The following is an 18,037-nucleotide window of genomic DNA, read 5'->3' as shown; positions in this document are numbered from 1 at the left end:
TCGCACGCCGCTCTGACCCCTCTGAGCACTCACGACCCCCCCACCTCCCTCCTCCCTGCTTCTGCTCCCCACCCCCACACTCTCCTTGACCCCGGCTCCCCCGGGACGTGGAGGGAGAGCCCGCATTCCTTCCTCTGAGGGCCAGCGCTGTCAGATCGGGCAGCTCTGCTTGAGGGCAAGGGGATTCCCGCCCTTCGCCACGTATCCCGTGGAGATAAGCATCCAAAGACCCCTGGACCCCAGGGATCTGTTTTCTTGGCTGGAAACAGAAGAGGTTGTGTGGGAAACGGGAGAAGATTGTGCCGAGCTCAGAGCTCTGCTCTATCTGCTCATTGAGATGAATGGCACGAGCAGAGAACAGCCGTCCGGAGTGGACGTAGGGACGTCCGGGGTCTCTGTGCTTCAGTGGCCCACCCCTCCCCCGAGATTCGCTCCGGGGAGGCAAGTTTGCCCGGCCCCTACGGATGCCCAGCCCTCCCGCCTCTGAGTAACCGACAACTTGCCTGCATTTTTCTTTAATAGAGAGAGCTCTGCCTCCCCCTCCACAGCCGGCTAAACCGGCCTCGAGTTCAACCATCAATCTCATCGTGAGCCCGGAACCGTTGGCCGCGACTAAAGCAGGTGAGTGGTGAGGCTGTTCGGTCCCTCAGCGGCACGGACACAGGCATCTCCCGCGCGCATCAAGGCCTTTGCAGTCTGGATTCTAGGTCACCTGCCGAGGTTTGAACTCTCAGGCTGGGTGGCTCCTATGGGTCCAAGTTCCGGATCGGCTCTGGGTGACTCGGCATGGCGTCGTTCTGCCTATTCCAACCCGTACGGGGCGCCGTGCCTTGTCTGTCCCCCGACTCTCGGAGAAAACTGGATGGGAGTTGCTTTCGGGGCTGTAGGAGTCCACGTGCTGTTAGGCATTTTTTCTCGTGCTGGGTCTAGTGTGGTCTGTGATGCTGCAAACAGAGGCTGTCAGGGATGCAATCTAATAAAAAAACAACTCAGAAGGACACAAGACACCCCAGGTGGGGACCTGTGGGGGGCACGAGCTCGGAAGTCCCCCGTGGGACGCAGGTTCTGGTCCCGATTCCCTGGCTCCTAGGCTCTCAGACCTCTCTGCGCGCCTGAGCCCGGCGAGTGCACATCTCGTGTGTAATCTGGGGCCAGTTGGACGTGCTTCTCTGGCACCCAGAGCTGTTCTTCGCTTCTCTTCTGGGCAGAGGACCTCTGAGACCTGAAGCCCCGCCCCCCTGCAGCAGACCGTGTGCTTGGGTCATTCACCCCTGAGGAAATACATGATGGTCAAAATAGCCGATGCACTTTGCTTAAGAATGTTCTGCAAAAGATGTTGGTGCTGACATCCAAAGTCCAAATTCCGTGCACATTCAGCTGTGGCACTGCGTTACAGGACGCCCAAGCAGAAGCTTCCCGCTACGGGTGGAGACAGTCCCTTGTGTTTGGTGCGTCAGCCGCAGCTGGGAAGAGGAAGGCATAGCTCTTCGCAGCGTCTCTGTCTGCACGTGGCTGTGATGACAGGTGTCCGTGGGCACCCAGCTCCTTGTGTGTCACGCTGGTGGTGGAAGCAGCTGTGCTTGCTCGATACAGAGTGCATTGTCAGCAATGGCACATTATTATTATTATTATTATTAATTTTAAACAAATACTATTTTATTATTTACAAAATGTGGGGGGGGGGTCCCAAGGGTTCACATCACAAATGACAAGAAGGAAAAGTCATTCTGGGGATGAATTTTTTTTTTTTTCTGGGAAAAGTAGAGACAAACACATTCTACTGCGAGAGGGTGCCCACTCACCCTCTTGGGTATCCATTTGGAATAAAACAAGTCATGGTTACAGTTGCACAAGAACAAGAGTAGGTACATGACTGTGTAAGAAAACGCCAGTTACCTAGAAGTACGCCACTAACCAAGAAGTTGGCAAGTGTAGGTAGTGTATCTAGATGTGCTCTAGAGTAGGTGGTCGCATACGCAGGTCCAAGAACATTCCTCATGTCACTCTTTTGAGGCGTTATCTGTTTCTCCATCTTACCACTTCTGTAGCGTCTGTGCCCTGTCTCATCTGTGTTTCAGTAAAGTTGGGTGGTTTCTGACTCCACACTTGGGAGTAGAGGCCCCTTGATTCTTTTGTTTCTAGTGGGACTTTTCCTGTGTCCATGCAAATGTGTCTATGTCTATATCTATGATCTGTATCCACATTTCTATTCACATGTATACCTACCTATCATCTATCCATCCATCCATCTGTCCATTTATCCATCCACCCATCCATCATCCATTCATCCATCCATCATCCATCCATCTATCCATCTATCCACCCATCCATCATCCATCCATCTGTCCATCATCCATCATCCATCCATCCATCCATCCACCCATCCATCCATCCATCATCCATTCATCCATCATCCATCATTCATCCATCCACCCACCCATCCATCCATCATCCATCCATTATCCATCCATCCATCATCCATCCATCCATCTATCCATCAACCATCCATCCATCCATCATCATCCATCCATAATCTATCCATCCATCCATTTATTCATCCATCATCCATCCATTCATCCATCATCTATCTATCATCTATCTATCTATCATCTATCTATCTATCTATCTATCTATCTATCTATCTATCTATCTATCTATCTATCTATCATCTATCTCTATCATCTCTTAATACAGCCACGGCCCCTCCTGACATGTGGAATCAGGAATTATAAGAGAAAGTCACTGAGTCCATGCAGGGATTGTGTAGCTGTTATGCACAGAGATGTATCTATAACAAGGGTAAAGAAATGCATTACCTACAGAAATGAGAAGTGTTCACAGTTGTTTGCCCTTGGAAACTAGTGTAGGCACTGGTCTGTGTCAGAGACCGCCGCCACGTGCTCTTCCAACTTCTTCAAGTCTTTCTGATGGAAGGGTTGATAGGAAAAACAAGAAATTCTCTTCTCTCGATATAAATTCACGGGGACGATTCAGGAATTCATGGCAGGTTGTAAAAATCCCTTCACAGGGATTGTATGAAAGTGTTTTATAAAAACTTTTCATGTTACGATTCTCAACTCCAAAGGAAAACAATGGCGGTTTGGAATGCGAAGTGAGGGTGTGGGATGGAGAGGAAAAGTTACGTCTCAGCGCCTTTGAGTTCTGCTCATAAGCAGTTTTCTGAGTCCTGTGTCAAGGGACCCTGGAGGCACCTTTGTCCCCTGCACCGGGGACCTGCCGCTCCTAACCAGCTCCGGCTTCATTCCTGAGTCCCTTCCGTCTGGCTTCCTGGACGAGGTGCTTGAGCTGCGAGCAGCCACAGAGAACCTGCAGGAATTCCCCGAGGGGCCGGGTCAGGGTGGATGAGATGAGAACCTGAGAGTCACTGAGGACTGTGTATGCTAACCAGTAACCTTACCCCTTCAGGCGTATGGGAAATGTAAACTTTCTGGCAAATTCAGTGTTTCAAGGACAGAAAACGACCAGGGGTAAACTGCACAGCAAGTCTGGGGATGTTTCTGGTTCTCTTACGTGTGGTCCGGAAGGGACGAGACTATACAAACAGCGTTTAGTTAACATAAACAATGCAGTCTTTCAACAAGAGTCTGCCTGGCCTTTTTTTTTTTTTTTTTTGACTGAGTCACGGACTCCAAAGTAGGAAGGTGTTTTCTTTCGATCCAAGCCTTTGTCACTTAGGTCTCCTCTCTCTCCATGTCATGGAGAGAAAAGAGTTTTTGAAATTGGAGCTTGTGTGTCATTCTAGCCTCCAAGTAGTTTGTTCAGATGAGTCTAAACCTTTGTCTTTCATTCTGATGGTGACATGACCCTCAGACCCAGGACTTGAATGTGCTTTCACCATTTTGTGTGTGTGTGTGTGTGTGTGTGTACTGCCCACCTAGTGACTCAATCAGTGTGTCGACTGACCTGTCCAGGAACAAAACAGCGCTGCCCACTGTGAGGTCCAGCCCTGTTTGCTATCTATCTACCTGTCCATCTATCTACCTATCCATCCATCATCCATCCATCCATCCATCCATCCATCATCCATCCATCCATCATCCATCCACCCATCCATCCAGCCATCCATCCATCCATCCATCATCCATCCATCCATTCATTCATCCATCCATCATTCATCCATCCATCTATCCATCCATCGTCCATCCATCATCCGTCCATCTACCCATCCATCCATCATCCATCCATCCATCATCCATCCATCCATCATCCATCCACTCATCATCCATCTGTCCATTCATCCATCCATCATCCATCCATCCATTCATCCATCCATCTACCCATCCATCCATCATCCATCCATCCAACATCCATCCATCCATCCATCATCCATCCATCCATCCATCTTCCATATATCCATCATCCATTCTATCCATCCATTCATCTACCCATCCATCCATTCATCCATTATCCATCCATCATCCATCCATTCATCCATCCATCCATCCATCCATCCACATCCATCCATCCATCCACATCCATCCATCCATCCATCCATCATCCATCCATCCATCCACATCCATCCATCCATCCATCCATCCACATCCATCCATCCATCCATCCATCCACATCCATCCATCCACATCCATCCATCCATCCATCCATCCACCCACCCATCTGTGCAGAGTGAGGTGTGGCTAAAGCCTTGGCATTCAGGTGGCCATTGACATTAGCAGACCAGTGGTGTCATTGCTAACCACCAGAGACCAGGCTTCGCAATGTCACTGGATTCCATTTTAAATGGTTAATACTTGTGTTTTCCTCAACAACACAAAACAACCCCTTCCCCCAAATATCTCATGTTACTTTTTCGCTTTCCTCAGGATTTAAGCACCGCTAGCGTTTTCTGTGATACGCGTGCTGCTTGAGGCTGGCACTTAGCGACCTGTAAACCCATCTCTCAGTGGTTGTCTTGTCCTGGAGAGCACTCGCCGCCAGGCGCTTCTGCAGCGGGCCTGGCCGCGCCGGCCTGCGTGCTGCATCCCTGTTCACTTTGGTTCCAGGGTTTCATCCCCTCTCTCTTCTCCTCCTCATTTTTTGGCTAGAGAAGCCTCAGATAGATATTTTTCTATGTATGTTATTACAAATGCTATGGTTCTCTGGAGTTTCTAGACAGAGGGAAATAAAATATTACTCAGAAAAATGTACTTTTTGGCAGTATTACACAAGGAATCCTAAATCATTGGCTTACTCACCCACTGAAGGAAAGTTTCAATGCAGTGAGAGTCACAATAACCAATAAAGTATGTAGCAGTCTTCTGGTATTTATTCTGGGAATTAACAATCAGCAGGAAAGACCATATTCTACAGCGCTTTATCTTACTTTGTGGATGGAATATAACATAATAGTGCCTAAAAAAATTAAGATATCTTAGAATTGCTGAAAGGCAGTATTTGGTTGGCTGTGTTCCACTATAAATGTATAGCACTGGTTAGCACAGAATGATGTAATGGGGAAAATCCATGGCTTTTTAATTTATTATTTATTATTTTTTTTATTTTTACGTGGGAGGAGGGGAGATAGACTTCTACATGAGCCCCAACCGGATCCACCCCGCGACCTCCCTCCCCCCACCTGGGGCCCTGCTTCCAACCGAGCTCTGTGTTTTTAGCACCTGAGGTGGAGGCTCCATGGAGCCATCCTCAACGCCGGGACTGACGTGCTTGAATCAATCGAGCCATGGCTGCGGGAGGGGAAGAGAGAGGAAAAAAGAGAGAAGGGGGAGTGGGAGGGTGGGTGGAGAAGCAGATGGTTGCTTCTCCTGTGTGCCCTGATTGTGAATCGAACCGGGGACATCCACACACTGGGCGGACGGAGGTTGTCCCAGGGCGCCCCAGGTTCTGCCTCGGCTTCTGTGAGCAGATGGGGTCCCCAGACAGGGTTTCTCCGGGTGCTACTCTAGCATCCTTCCCCCCTCACGGAAGCCCAGGGACCGACCCACCCCTGTTTCACCAGGAAGCTTCACCCGGCCGACGGCGGTGATCCGCGTTGGGCAACCCTTTGGGTCTTTCCTTTAAAAGGGAACTGATTTCTTAGTTGTTTGAGGTTATTGACAATCCCCCCGCCGCCTCCTCAATGCACCTCCCACCATGGGCTTTTTGGCTCCTACCGGGTCCTCCACAGGAGGCAGAGGAAACGGGGGAACGGGCAGCCACGCACGCCTCTCGGAGCAAAGGCAGGGCTCCAGGCTCGCTCAGGGCTGAGTTCGGAGGGAGGAGGAGAGGATGTGACACCTGCCGTGTCCCAAGGCCGGGTTCAGTGAGGTCCAACCACCAGCCCTCATTGGACACCAAGAGATTTGATTTCATTGTGTTTGTCTTCAACATGGCTGTGTCAGCACATGTAGACACAGCTCGTCCTTGTGCCGAATCCCGTCTACAGGATGCAGCTCAGAAGTCACAATCACGACGCTGCTTAAGCACCCGAAGCCTCCCATTGTCACGCTTTGGAAACGGGGAGTCCCGCGTTGCTGTCTTGAAAGAGTGTGGGGGCCCCCAGGAGTGTATTTCTCCTGGTTTCCTGGGTATCTGTTGTGTGCACAGGAACGAGCAAGCCAGACGGGGTGCTGGCCGTGACTCTCGCTGAAAGGAAGGATGTAAAATTCAAGATCCCTAGTTTGGTCCTGGAGAGTCACGGTGCAGATCGACGGGAGCTGGAGAGCCCCTCAGTCGGGGGGCCAGTGTCGGCTCAGGCTCCCCCCAAGCCGGTGTCCTTGCGTCTGGGGACAGTTCGTGCCTGCTTCGGGAGATGCGAGAGAGCGGGAAGCGAACAGCTAAACACAGATGGCCACCACCGAGTCCACTTGGCGCAGATGAAGTGGACAAGCAGGGGCCGTTTGGGGGAGGGAAAGAGAGGGGCTGAGGTCACCATCTGGCCTGGGCCTCACGCTCCCAGGGGAGCCCCCGGTAAACAAGGGAGAAGCTCGTGTGGTTGAACAATGCTGCCTTGCTCGGTCCCCTCCGTGACATTCCGGGCTCCTCCCTGCAGTTGCCGGCACGTTTGAGAGAAAGAATGTTGTTTTTGTGAATTGTCATTGTTTTATTCTGGCTTGGCTGGCTCTTCCCAGACTCTTGGTAGCAGCGTGGGCCTCCTGGGCCTCTGAGAGGGTCTGCCCTTAGGAGACGTGGTGTGGAGCCACCGGTCCTCATGCTTGGGGGACAGCTTCCCCAGAGTCACCAAGGAGTATGACAAGACAGTGCTGAGCTTCTGTCCCATGTGCCTTGGCGCCTGGTCCACTGTGCAGACCTCAGCTTGGGTTCTCTGATCTGTGGCCCAGGCTTTTCTTCTCCCTCCTGGTACCAGTTGGAGCTGCCCACCCTGACCACCTCCGCAGCTGGGTGGGCAGCCTGCGCGGCCATGGAGAGAGGCCCGGGACGTCAGCTCCGTGCGGGAGGGCCGGGGCGACCCAGGCACATGAGCCACGCATGTCAACACGCAGCCCCGTGCGCCCTGGCGGTTCTGGCGGAAGGCTCACGTGTTCCGAGCTCTTGGATAACTCAGTGGACAGAAGCGCCCTCTTTCCCAGCGCCGTCCGCAGCTTTGCCAGGAAACTCTGTCAACAGGGCTTTTACTGAGGACGCACGTAAGTGCTTCTCCCAAGCGCTGCTGCAGTGACACGGCCCTCGCTCCACAGCTGGACCGCGTCACGGGCATGCGTGTGAAACATAAACTTCCTTAACTGGAAGAAGAATGCTTCTGTCTTCAGAACAGCTTTGCTCTGTGACATTTTTGCCATGGTGAAGTTTACATCAGTGATAGTGCTTCTTTTTTCTTACTTGTTTAATTTGGCCACCACGAAAGCTCTGGGCCACACAGATACACACACTCACACACTGTCACACAGAGACACACACACACACACTCACACACACACACACACACTCACAGAGATACACACTCACAGAGACACATACTCACACACAGACATGCATACACTCACACTCACACACATACACACACATACAAACTCACAGAGACACATACACACACACAGAGATACTCACACACAGACGTGCACACACACACTCACAGAGACACATAGACACACACAGACATGCACACACACACACACTCTTAAAGGGTACTTATCCACTTTAACTTTTATTGTCAATCGAGTTGGCTCAGAGTGAGATGGGCAGCCTTATTTTTGAACGCGGTTCTGACAGGGTTCATTGCTCTGTTGCCAAGGAGTAGAAGACGCCGAGTTTTTAAAATTTGGTTTCTTCTCTGGGTCTTTGTGGTACAGGGGTTGGAGAGTGGATGGTCCAGGGGTTGGAAAGGGTTACAAAGGTCACTGACCTAAAATTACCCAGCAGTGAACGTGAGCTGACCGCTGGGTTCCCAGGGCCGGTGCCATCACGTTCGCTGCTTACGGAGCTCTAGTTGGTTACTGTGTCCACTGAAGGGTGAGGAGACTGTGGCATGTGTGTGTGTGTGTGTGGGGGGGGGTGTGGGGAGTTCTCCTCACTCTTCTCTCTCTCCCTCCATCAGCTGTGATCAGATCTCCAGCCCCTCGCACTGCGGCTGAGTAACCCCGGGTTCTCACGAGCGGTCTCCTCTCCTCTCGTCATGACAGATATCTGCAAGCTGCCCAGGGAGGAGGGGACGTGCAGGAAGTTCGCTCTGAAGTGGTACTACGACGCGGAGACCAAGAGCTGTGCGCGGTTCTGGTACGGCGGCTGCGGCGGCAACGAGAACAGGTTCGCCTCCCAGAAGGACTGCGAGAAGGTCTGCTCTCCCGGTAAGCGGTCAGCTCCCCCTGGCTTGCGGGCGGGGGACAGGAGACCCAGGTCAGGGACATGCCTTTCAAAGACATTCGAACCACAGCGATGGCGGTCGATAACGAAACAGAAACTTGGTTGTGTCTTCAGATGAGGGAGATACTCAGGTCGAGCCCAGGAAAGGAGTTTTCTGAACAATGATCATTTCTTAAACACGTCCCCCCCCCCCCCCCCCGTGTCCTTGTATTCTCTGCTAACGAGGAAACACCGCTGGGAATGTCCCTACGGTCCCTGTGTAGTCATAAGATACTGTAATAAACATACTTATTCGGAAAATAATATAACAAACAGTTGTCGCTAGCATCACCAAAGATGACGAAACCCATCTAAATAATTTCGCTCCCGCTAAGTAGTGTTGAGACCAGGGACCCTCCCAAAATCTCCATTGTGTTGGGCAACTCAACTGGTAATGAACTACACCAGCTTCTTTGAGGGTCTGGGCCCGTGCTGGGGCTGGAGGGCTCAGTTTGCCCAGGGACCTGGCTGGCAGGGACAGGCAAGAGCAAAGGCTCAGGTGGCCGGAGGGACCTCAGCCCCAGACCAAGACGCTCCACTCTGGGGAGCCCGGGAAGGTCTCGGGCAGGAAAGTGAGAGACGGGAAACAGAAAACCAGAGGCCGAGGGATTATTTCACGAGAAAGAAAACACAGTGTCCTCTTCGGTCAGTAATGTGGCTTTTCCTTCTCTTCTCTTCTCTCCGTGCCCCTCCCCCGCCCTCTCCTCCGCCGACGCTCAGTGCACGTCAACCCCGGAGTCATCGCCGCGATGGGGACCTAAGCATGGCCGACCAAGGGACACAGACCTCTCGGAGGAGAAGGAGTCAGCCATTCGCACGTCGTCTTCGTTAGAAGCTCCGGGCATCGGCTCCCGGGCGCCTGTCCCACTTCATGCTTTGATTCACACTCGGACTTGGGAGGAGCAGCCATCTGCCGCCTGACCGTCAACATGGTGCTAACTCGTGCCTGCGGACTCAACACCCCCTCTGTCCCCAGGCACTGACCGCGTGTCCTTCGAACATTGCGTTAATAGTTATCCGCTGCTGGTGTTCCACGGGAACGCGCCAATCAACTCAGATGCCCTCTGGAGTGTCACCTGACCCCCGTTTGGGGCCCACGTGGGGTCTAGAGAATAACCCTCAACTTCACGGCGGCTCCCTGCACGTCAGTTGGTTCATCTTCCTCTCTCTCGGTGAAGCATGACATTAGACGAAAAGTCGGCGATGGAGAGTCAACATGGCATCCAACTTTCCCATTTTTTTCTTCTCCCCAATATCCTGGAATAGATTTCAAGGGAATTTTCTTTCTTTTTTAAATTTCTCTTAAAGCCTCTGACAAACGGTCTCGTTGGAAGGAAGCAAAGATCTCTCAATCTCTGTGCACTGTGATGGGACCAGTGCCTTCATTAAAGATGGGAAAGAAAGTCGTACTAGAGAATATTTTTGGCATTCCTCTAATGTTGGGTGGTTATTTTTTTTTATTATTTTTTTTTTTTTTTTGGTGCGGGGGTGGGGAGGGGGTCTAATTTTAATTTTAAAAAATTTAGGAAATTTATACAAAGAAACTTTTTAATAAAGTATATGGAGAGTGTCCTGGGTTTGGTGTGATTGGTTGGCTGTCTTGTTTCCGTGGTCAGGATCACCCCTAGGCCAAGGGGAATTGGACTCAGTCCAGGTCTGTTTCCGTGGTCGGGATCACCCCTAGGCCAAGGGGAATTGGACTCAGTCCAGGTCCGAAGGCCTGGGGGCCACCCTTTGTTTCCAGTGGACGGGGGCTAGAGAACTCTGTCAGACAGAGTGCCAGGCCAGGAGGACCCAGCCCACGGGCCCCAGCATGCCCTGGCCACCTGGACGGACCGTGTTCCTTGCTTAGGACCCTGGGGGTCTCTCTGCTGTTAAAGACCAGGCTGTTTCGCCCCCTTTCCTCCAGCTCCTGCTTGGGCCCCAGAGCCTTGGTCTCCTGCTCTGTCTCTTGAAAACAATTGTTGCCCAGGATTTGGTCTGCTGCCACCCAACAGTGGCCGAGGAGGGACATGCAGGTCCTCATCCCTTTTCTGGAGTCTTAAAGGGGAAGCAGGACATCTTTTCTCTCTCTTTCTTTTTTCTTTCTTTCTCTCTCTCTCTCTCTTTCTTTCTTTCATTCTTTCTTTTGAAAGGAGATAGAGAGACAGACTCCCACATGTACCCCAACTAGAATCCACTCATCAAGCCCCCTACCAGGTGATGCTCTACCCATGTGGGCTGTTGCTTGGAAATTGAGCTATTTTTAGTGCTTGAGAGGGAGGCTCCATGGAGCCATCCTCAGCGCTGGGGGCCAACTCCCTCAAACCAATCGAGCCATGGTTGTGGGAAGGGAAGAGAGAAGAGAAGAGAGAGTGAAAGGGGAGGGTGGGGAGAAATAGATGGTCACTTCTCCTATGTGCCCTGACCGGTAATCAAACCTGGGATATCCACACCCTGGGCCAATGCTCTACCACTGAGCTAACCAGCCAGGGCCAGCAGGCCATCTTTTCATTTCTTCCTTAAAGACCTTTGTCTCCTGTCTTCAGAACTGACACACGAGGCAAACAAATACACCCTTCAGGGGTAACTGAGCTCCACTTAGGAAGGGAGCCGGATGAGTGTGACAGAGCAGCCTACTCTGACCACTCCCCTGGCAGAGCTCCCGGGACCGTGGCTGTGGGCAGAGCTGTTCTCTGTGAGACCAGGGATGAAGCTGTCAGTGACATCGATGGAGAGGGGGGACAGGAGGAGAGAGTGTATCGGGTCAGAAAGAGGCAGAGACACACACCCCTCCCGGCCACCTCCCCCCGGCCTTGGAGTGTGGTTTCTAGGTTCTCACACTGCGCTCGGAGTGAGCGCCCCCACATAGGCATTGGTGGGAAAGTGGAGTGTGCTGCCCGGTTTGTGTGGGAGAGCATCACAGCACAGTGACCAGTGAAAGGAAGGTGTGGGCAGGAGACACCTCTGCTGGGGAGGACGCAGGAATCTGGGGGAGGACGCAGGACCCCACAACCCACAGCATGGCAGCACTGAGTTCACCAGCCTCTCACGGGGACTAAGAGGACACGGCTGGGCATCCGGGCACCTTCAGGGGAATCGCAAAGCTTCGGGGACACCTTAGGAGCTCTCACAGTGAGCGGGACCCTGGGCCATGTCTGTCCTTTAGGTAATGCTGAACCTTCCTTACCTGTGAAGGGCCCCCTTTTTAGCATGAGAACAACCCAGCAGACGTACAAAGAGCCCAGTGAGGCTACAAATTCCCTTCAAATGGATATCCAGCCTGGTCCGTGACTTTCTCCGTGATCGCTGTCCCAAGGTGCTTCTCCAGCCCCCTTCCACCTAAGGTGTCTGTGCACCTCCCCTCACGCTGTGTGTTCATGCCAAGTTCATGCCATGGGAGCAGAGACACGTCTGTGGAGGGGCTGGGGAGCGAGGCGTCCCTGGGGTCCTCTACATCCACTGGCGGCCCTCTTCCTACTCAACCAGCGAGCTCCTCCACAGGTCCAGTGGTCAGGCGCGTGGTCAGGGGAGGGCTGGTCCAGTGGTCAGGCGTGTGGTCAGGCGCGTGGTCAGGTGAGGGCTGGTCCAGTGGTCAGGCGTGTGGTCAGGCGCGTGGTCAGGTGAGGGCTGGTCCAGTGGTCAGGCGCGTGGTCAGGTGAGGGCTGGTCCAGTGGTCAGGCGTGTGGTCAGGTGAGGGCTGGCCCAGTGGTCAGGAGCGTGGTCAGGTGAGGGCTGGCCCAGTGGTCAGGCGCGTGGTCAGGTGAGGGCTGGTCCAGTGGTCAGGCGTGTGGTCAGGTGAGGGCTGGCCCAGTGGTCAGGCGCGTGGTCAGGTGAGCGCTGGCCCAGTGGTCAGGCGCGTGGTCAGGGGAGGGCTGGTCCAGTGGTCAGGCATGTGGTCAGGTGAGCGCTGGCCCAGTGGTCAGGCGCGTGGTCAGGGGAGGGCTGGTCCAGTGGTCAGGTGTGTGGTCACGGGAGGGCTGGTCTAGTGGTCAGGCGTGTGGTCAGGTGAGGGCTGGCTCAGTGGTCAGGAGCGTGGTCAGGTGAGGGCTGGCCCAGTGGTCAGGCGCGTGGTCAGGTGAGGGCTGGCCCAGTGGTCAGGCGCGTGGTCAGGTGAGGGCTGGCCCAGTGGTCAGGAGCGTGGTCAGGTGAGGGCTGGTCCAGTGGTCAGGCGCGTGGTCAGGTGAGGGCTGGTCCAGTGGTCAGGCACGTGGTCAGGTGAGGGCTGGTCCAGTGGTCAGGCATGTGGTCAGGGGAGGGCTGGTCCAGTGGTCAGGCATGTGGTCAGGGGAGGGCTGGTCCAGTGGTCAGGCATGTGGTCAGGGGAGGGCTGGTCCAGTGGTCAGGTGCGTGGTCAGGTGAGGGCTGGTCCAGTGGTCAGGCATGTGGTCAGGGGAGGGCTGGTCCAGTGGTCAGGCGCGTGGTCAGGTGAGGGCTGGCCCAGTGGTCAGGCGCGTGGTCAGGTGAGGGCTGGTCCAGTGGTCAGGCGCGTGGTCAGGTGAGGGCTAGTCCAGTGGTCAGGCGCGTGGTCAGGTGAGGGCTAGTCCAGTGGTCAGGCATGTGGTCAGGGGAGGGCTGGTCCAGTGGTCAGGCGCGTGGTCAGGTGAGGGCTGGTCCAGTGGTCAGGCGCGTGGTCAGGGGAGGGCTGGCCCAGTGGTCAGGCGCGTGGTCAGGGGAGGGCTGGTCCAGTGGTCAGGCGCGTGGTCAGGGGAGGGCTGGCCCAGTGGTCAGGCGCGTGGTCAGGGGAGGGCTGGCCCAGTGGTCAGGCGCGTGGTCAGGGGAGGGCTGGTCCAGTGGTCAGGAGCGTGGTCAGGGGAGGGCTGGTCCAGTGGTCAGGCGCGTGGTCAGGGGAGGGCTGGTCCAGTGGTCAGGCGCGTGGTCAGGGGAGGGCTGGCCCAGTGGTCAGGCGCGTGGTCAGGGGAGGGCTGGCCCAGTGGTCAGGCACGTGGTCAGGTGAGGGCTGGTCCAGTGGTCAGGCGCGTGGTCAGGGGAGGGCTGGCCCAGTGGTCAGGTGCGTGGTCAGGGGAGGGCTGGCCCAGTGGTCAGGCACGTGGTCAGGTGAGGGCTGGTCCAGTGGTCAGGCATGTGGTCAGGGGAGCGCTGGTCTCCAGCCCCCCACGCGGTGGAGGTGGTGGTGAGAATGAGTCAGACCGCTCCCCCCAACTCAGAGTGTTTCTCATCCGGTTTCGTCTTCAAGGGCAGGGTCAGCTGAATGTCCCTTCCTGCTGCCACAGGCATTGAGTCCCCTCTCTTCCCCACGGGAGCGAGGAGAGAGTGTGGCCGCCTCACAAGTGCCGCGATGCCCTCCGAAGGCCGCTGTGACCTTGTCCGGGTTCTCCACAGCAACGGTGACGGTGGAGTGCTCAGCACAGTGTGCTCTGAGGGGGGCCCTTGACAATCCCCTCTGGGGGAGGGACAGGGACTTACTGAGCAGAGAGCTCTGGGCCCCAGTCTTCTGGTGACAGGCTCCACGCCCGTTTTGTGAAGGTGCGAGGTGACACAGTGCCCATGTGATGGGATACACTGGGTGGGGGGCTGGGGGGGGGGTTGCTCAGAATGCCCTGCAACTTCAAACTGCATGCACCGTTTATGTCTGGAATTTTCCATTTCATATTTCTGGACCACGGTCAACCACTGGTATCTAAAACAGTGCACAGAGAAACCAGGCATACTGAGAGATTACTGTAACCAGTCCATGTTTATGGATACGATGTTTAATAAAAATACAAGTTTGTATATTTAATATATGTTCACCTGTGCATCTATACACATGTGGGGCGTGCACACACACACACACACACACACACACAAGTATACACTCCTCTTAAAGGAAGAAAGAAACCACGGATGTGAACACAACCGAGTTTAAGCGGCAGCTCTTTCTGCCATGGCGATTTAAATGGTCTCTCGATGTTTCTGCACTTACCATGATCTATTTTATTTCTTTTTAAAATAAACGCTCCCTTTATGAAGTTATTCTAAACTTGGCGATGCTTTCATGTGTGGGTCGCAGTACACTTGTCAATGGAAACTGTGTTACATTTTGTGTTGTAGGGATGTTACTTCACGATCCCTCCACTGATTCATTCCCTCATTCAGGCAAGCCTCTGCCTGCACGTGCTTGTTGAATATCCATCATGTGCTAGACACGGGTCTAGACACTGGAGACGCAGTCTTCCGGGAACTGCGGTGGGGGGGGGACAGGACAACACAGACACCTCTGTAAACGTTAGGAGGTGGGGAGTGCTGAGGGGAGAAGGACCGTGATCGCTTCTCCCCTTCCCTCAGACAGTTAGCACGTGGGGGTCCTGAGGACTAGAACACCTGGCCTTTGGGAGAGCCCTGGGGCACACGGACCACCTCCCATCCACACCCAGGACGCTCGGACATGCCAGGCGGGGCACTGTGGGAGGGGGTGTGCCGTCCCCAGAACCCCACTCAGCAAGGACATTTCTGATGATGGCCTCCCGACCAGCTACAGCCTTTCACTCCCCACATGTCTATATCTTTATTTTCATTTTTTAAATTTTTATCAATTTTTTTCTTCTTTATGAGAGGAGGGGAGATAGAGAGACAGACTCTGGCATGCGCCCCAACTGGGATCTACCTGGTCCCCCGCGTCTGGACCCACGCTCTGCCCATCTAGGGGCATGCTTGCAATGGAACTATTTTTAGTGCCTGAGGCAGAGGCTCCAGGGAGCCATCCTCAGTGCCCAGGGCCAACTCACTTCAACCGCTCAAGCCATGGCTGTGGGAAGAAAAGGGGGGGAGGGGAAAAGAGGAGAAACAGATGGTCATTTCTCCTGTGTGCCCTGACTGGGAATCAAACCTGGGACACCCACGTGCTGGGCTGACTCTTTCTACCACTGAGCCAACTGGCCAGGGCCATGTTTACACCATTAAAAAGCTATTTTTCATCCCAAATTATATTTAAAAAAATGGAATGGAGGAGTCATGAATGGCTTCAGCCACCCCATATTTTCAATTTTACCCAAAGGCCCCATTTTCGCGCAGGTCTGTTTGTTCAGTAGACACAGTCGGTGATACTAATGCGTTCGACAGACGCGGAGCTCCTTGTGTGTGCCACGCTGGGCTTCGGAGATAAGTTCGTGAATAAACCAGACCGGATCCCTGTCCGAGAGGGTCGTCCCATCCTGTGGCTGGGGACAAAGTGTGAGAATGTGATGAAGAAACAGATGACATGTTGCCCTGGGCGATGGACAGCGGTGGGGACAGGGTAGACGAGGCTGACCGTGCTGTGCTCGGTGGTCACCCAAGTTCAACAGGGTGACCCCCCCCTTCTGTTGAGAAGAGGACTCCGGGGAACACGTGAAGACGGGGCGAGGAGCAGCCGAGCTGACAGCTGAGGACACTGTGCTCGGTGGCCACCCAAGTTCAACAGGGTGACCCCCCCCCTTCTGTTGAGAAGAGGACTCCGGGGAACACGTGAAGACGGGGCGAGGAGCAGCCGAGCTGACAGCTGAGGACACTGTGCTCGGTGGCCACCCAAGTTCAACAGGGTGACCCCCCCCTTCTGTTGAGAAGAGGACTCCGGGGAACACGTGAAGACGGGGCGAGGAGCAGCCGAGCTGACAGCTGAGGACACTGTGCTCGGTGGCCACCCAAGTTCAACAGGGTGACCCCCTCCTTCTGCTGAGAAGAGGACTCTGGGAAACACGTGAAGACGGGGCGAGGAGCAGCCGAGCTGACAGCTGAGGACACTGTGCTCGGTGGCCACCCAAGTTCAACAGGGTGACCCCCCCCTTCTGTTGAGAAGAGGACTCTGGGAAACACGTGAAGACGGTCCGAGGAGCAGCCGAGCTGACAGCTGAGGACACTGTGCTCGGTGGCCACCCAAGTTCAACAGGGTGACCCCCCCCTTCTGTTGAGAAGAGGACTCCGGGGAACACGTGAAGACGGGGCGAGGAGCAGCCGAGCTGACAGCTGAGGACACTGTGCTCGGTGGCCACCCAAGTTCAACAGGGTGACCCCCTCCTTCTGTTGAGAAGAGGACTCCGGGGAACACGTGAAGACGGGGCGAGGAGCAGCCAGGTGGACAGCTGAGGACACTGTGCTCGGTGGCCACCCAAGTTCACAGGGTGACCCCCCCCTTCTGTTGAGAAGAGGACTCCGGGGAACACGTGAAGACGGTCCGAGGAGCAGCCAGGCGGACAGATGAGGACACTGTGCTCGGCGGCCACCCAAGTTCAACAGGGTGACCCCCTCCTTCTGCTGAGAAGAGGACTCTGGGAAACACGTGAAGACGGGGCGAGGAGCAGCCGAGCTGACAGCTGAGGACACTGTGCTCGGTGGCCACCCAAGTTCAACAGGGTGACCCCCCCCTTCTGTTGAGAAGAGGACTCTGGGAAACACGTGAAGACGGGGCGAGGAGCAGCCAGGTGGACAGCTGAGGACACTGTGCTCGGTGGCCACCCAAGTTCAACAGGGTGACCCCCTCCCCTTCTGTTGAGAAGAGGACTCCGGGGAACACGTGAAGACGGGGCGAGGAGCAGCCAGGTGGACAGCTGAGGACACTGTGCTCGGTGGCCACCCAAGTTCAACAGGGTGACCCCCTCCTTCTGCTGAGAAGAGGACTCTGGGAAACACGTGAAGACGGGGCGAGGAGCAGCCAGGTGGACAGCTGAGGACACTGTGCTCGGTGGCCACCCAAGTTCAACAGGGTGACCCCCCCCTTCTGTTGAGAAGAGGACTCTGGGGAACACGTGAAGACGGGGCGAGGAGCAGCCGAGCTGACAGCTGAGGACACTGTGCTCGGTGGCCACCCAAGTTCAACAGGGTGACCCCCTCCTTCTGTTGAGAAGAGGACTCCGGGGAACACGTGAAGACGGTCCGAGGAGCAGCCAGGCGGACAGATGAGGACACTGTGCTCGGCGGCCACCCAAGTTCAACAGGGTGACCCCCCCCTTCTGTTGAGAAGAGGACTCCGGGGAACACGTGAAGACGGGGCGAGGAGCAGCCGAGCTGACAGCTGAGGACACTGTGCTCGGTGGCCACCCAAGTTCAACAGGGTGACCCCCTCCTTCTGTTGAGAAGAGGACTCTGGGAAACACGTGAAGACGGGGCGAGGAGCAGCCAGGTGGACAGCTGAGGACACTGTGCTCGGTGGCCACCCAAGTTCAACAGGGTGACCCCCTCCCCTTCTGTTGAGAAGAGGACTCCGGGGAACACGTGAAGACGGGGCGAGGAGCAGCCAGGTGGACAGCTGAGGACACTGTGCTCGGTG

General features: G+C 54.8%; 1 protein-coding gene across 2 annotated transcripts in view; it reads left to right on the top strand.

The window, feature by feature from the left end:
• Positions 1–10,381, top strand: part of COL6A3 (collagen type VI alpha 3 chain) — a 75,523-nt gene extending 65,142 nt beyond the window's left edge. For both annotated transcript variants that reach the window (XM_066344972.1, XM_066344971.1), the window contains 3 exons: positions 523–621; positions 8,595–8,759; positions 9,535–10,381. In XM_066344972.1, the coding sequence (XP_066201069.1) occupies positions 523–621; positions 8,595–8,759; positions 9,535–9,575 (305 nt within the window). In that variant the 3' untranslated portion in view covers positions 9,576–10,381. The remainder of the gene's footprint in view (positions 1–522; positions 622–8,594; positions 8,760–9,534) is intronic.
• The last annotated feature ends 7,656 nt before the right edge of the window (positions 10,382–18,037 follow it).

Source organism: Saccopteryx leptura, chromosome 7 (genome assembly GCF_036850995.1).
Source record: "Saccopteryx leptura isolate mSacLep1 chromosome 7, mSacLep1_pri_phased_curated, whole genome shotgun sequence".
Classification (NCBI taxonomy): Eukaryota; Metazoa; Chordata; class Mammalia; order Chiroptera; family Emballonuridae; genus Saccopteryx; species Saccopteryx leptura.
The sequence above is the reverse complement of the archived record's forward strand: the minus strand, read 5'-3'. Positions and strand labels throughout refer to the sequence as shown.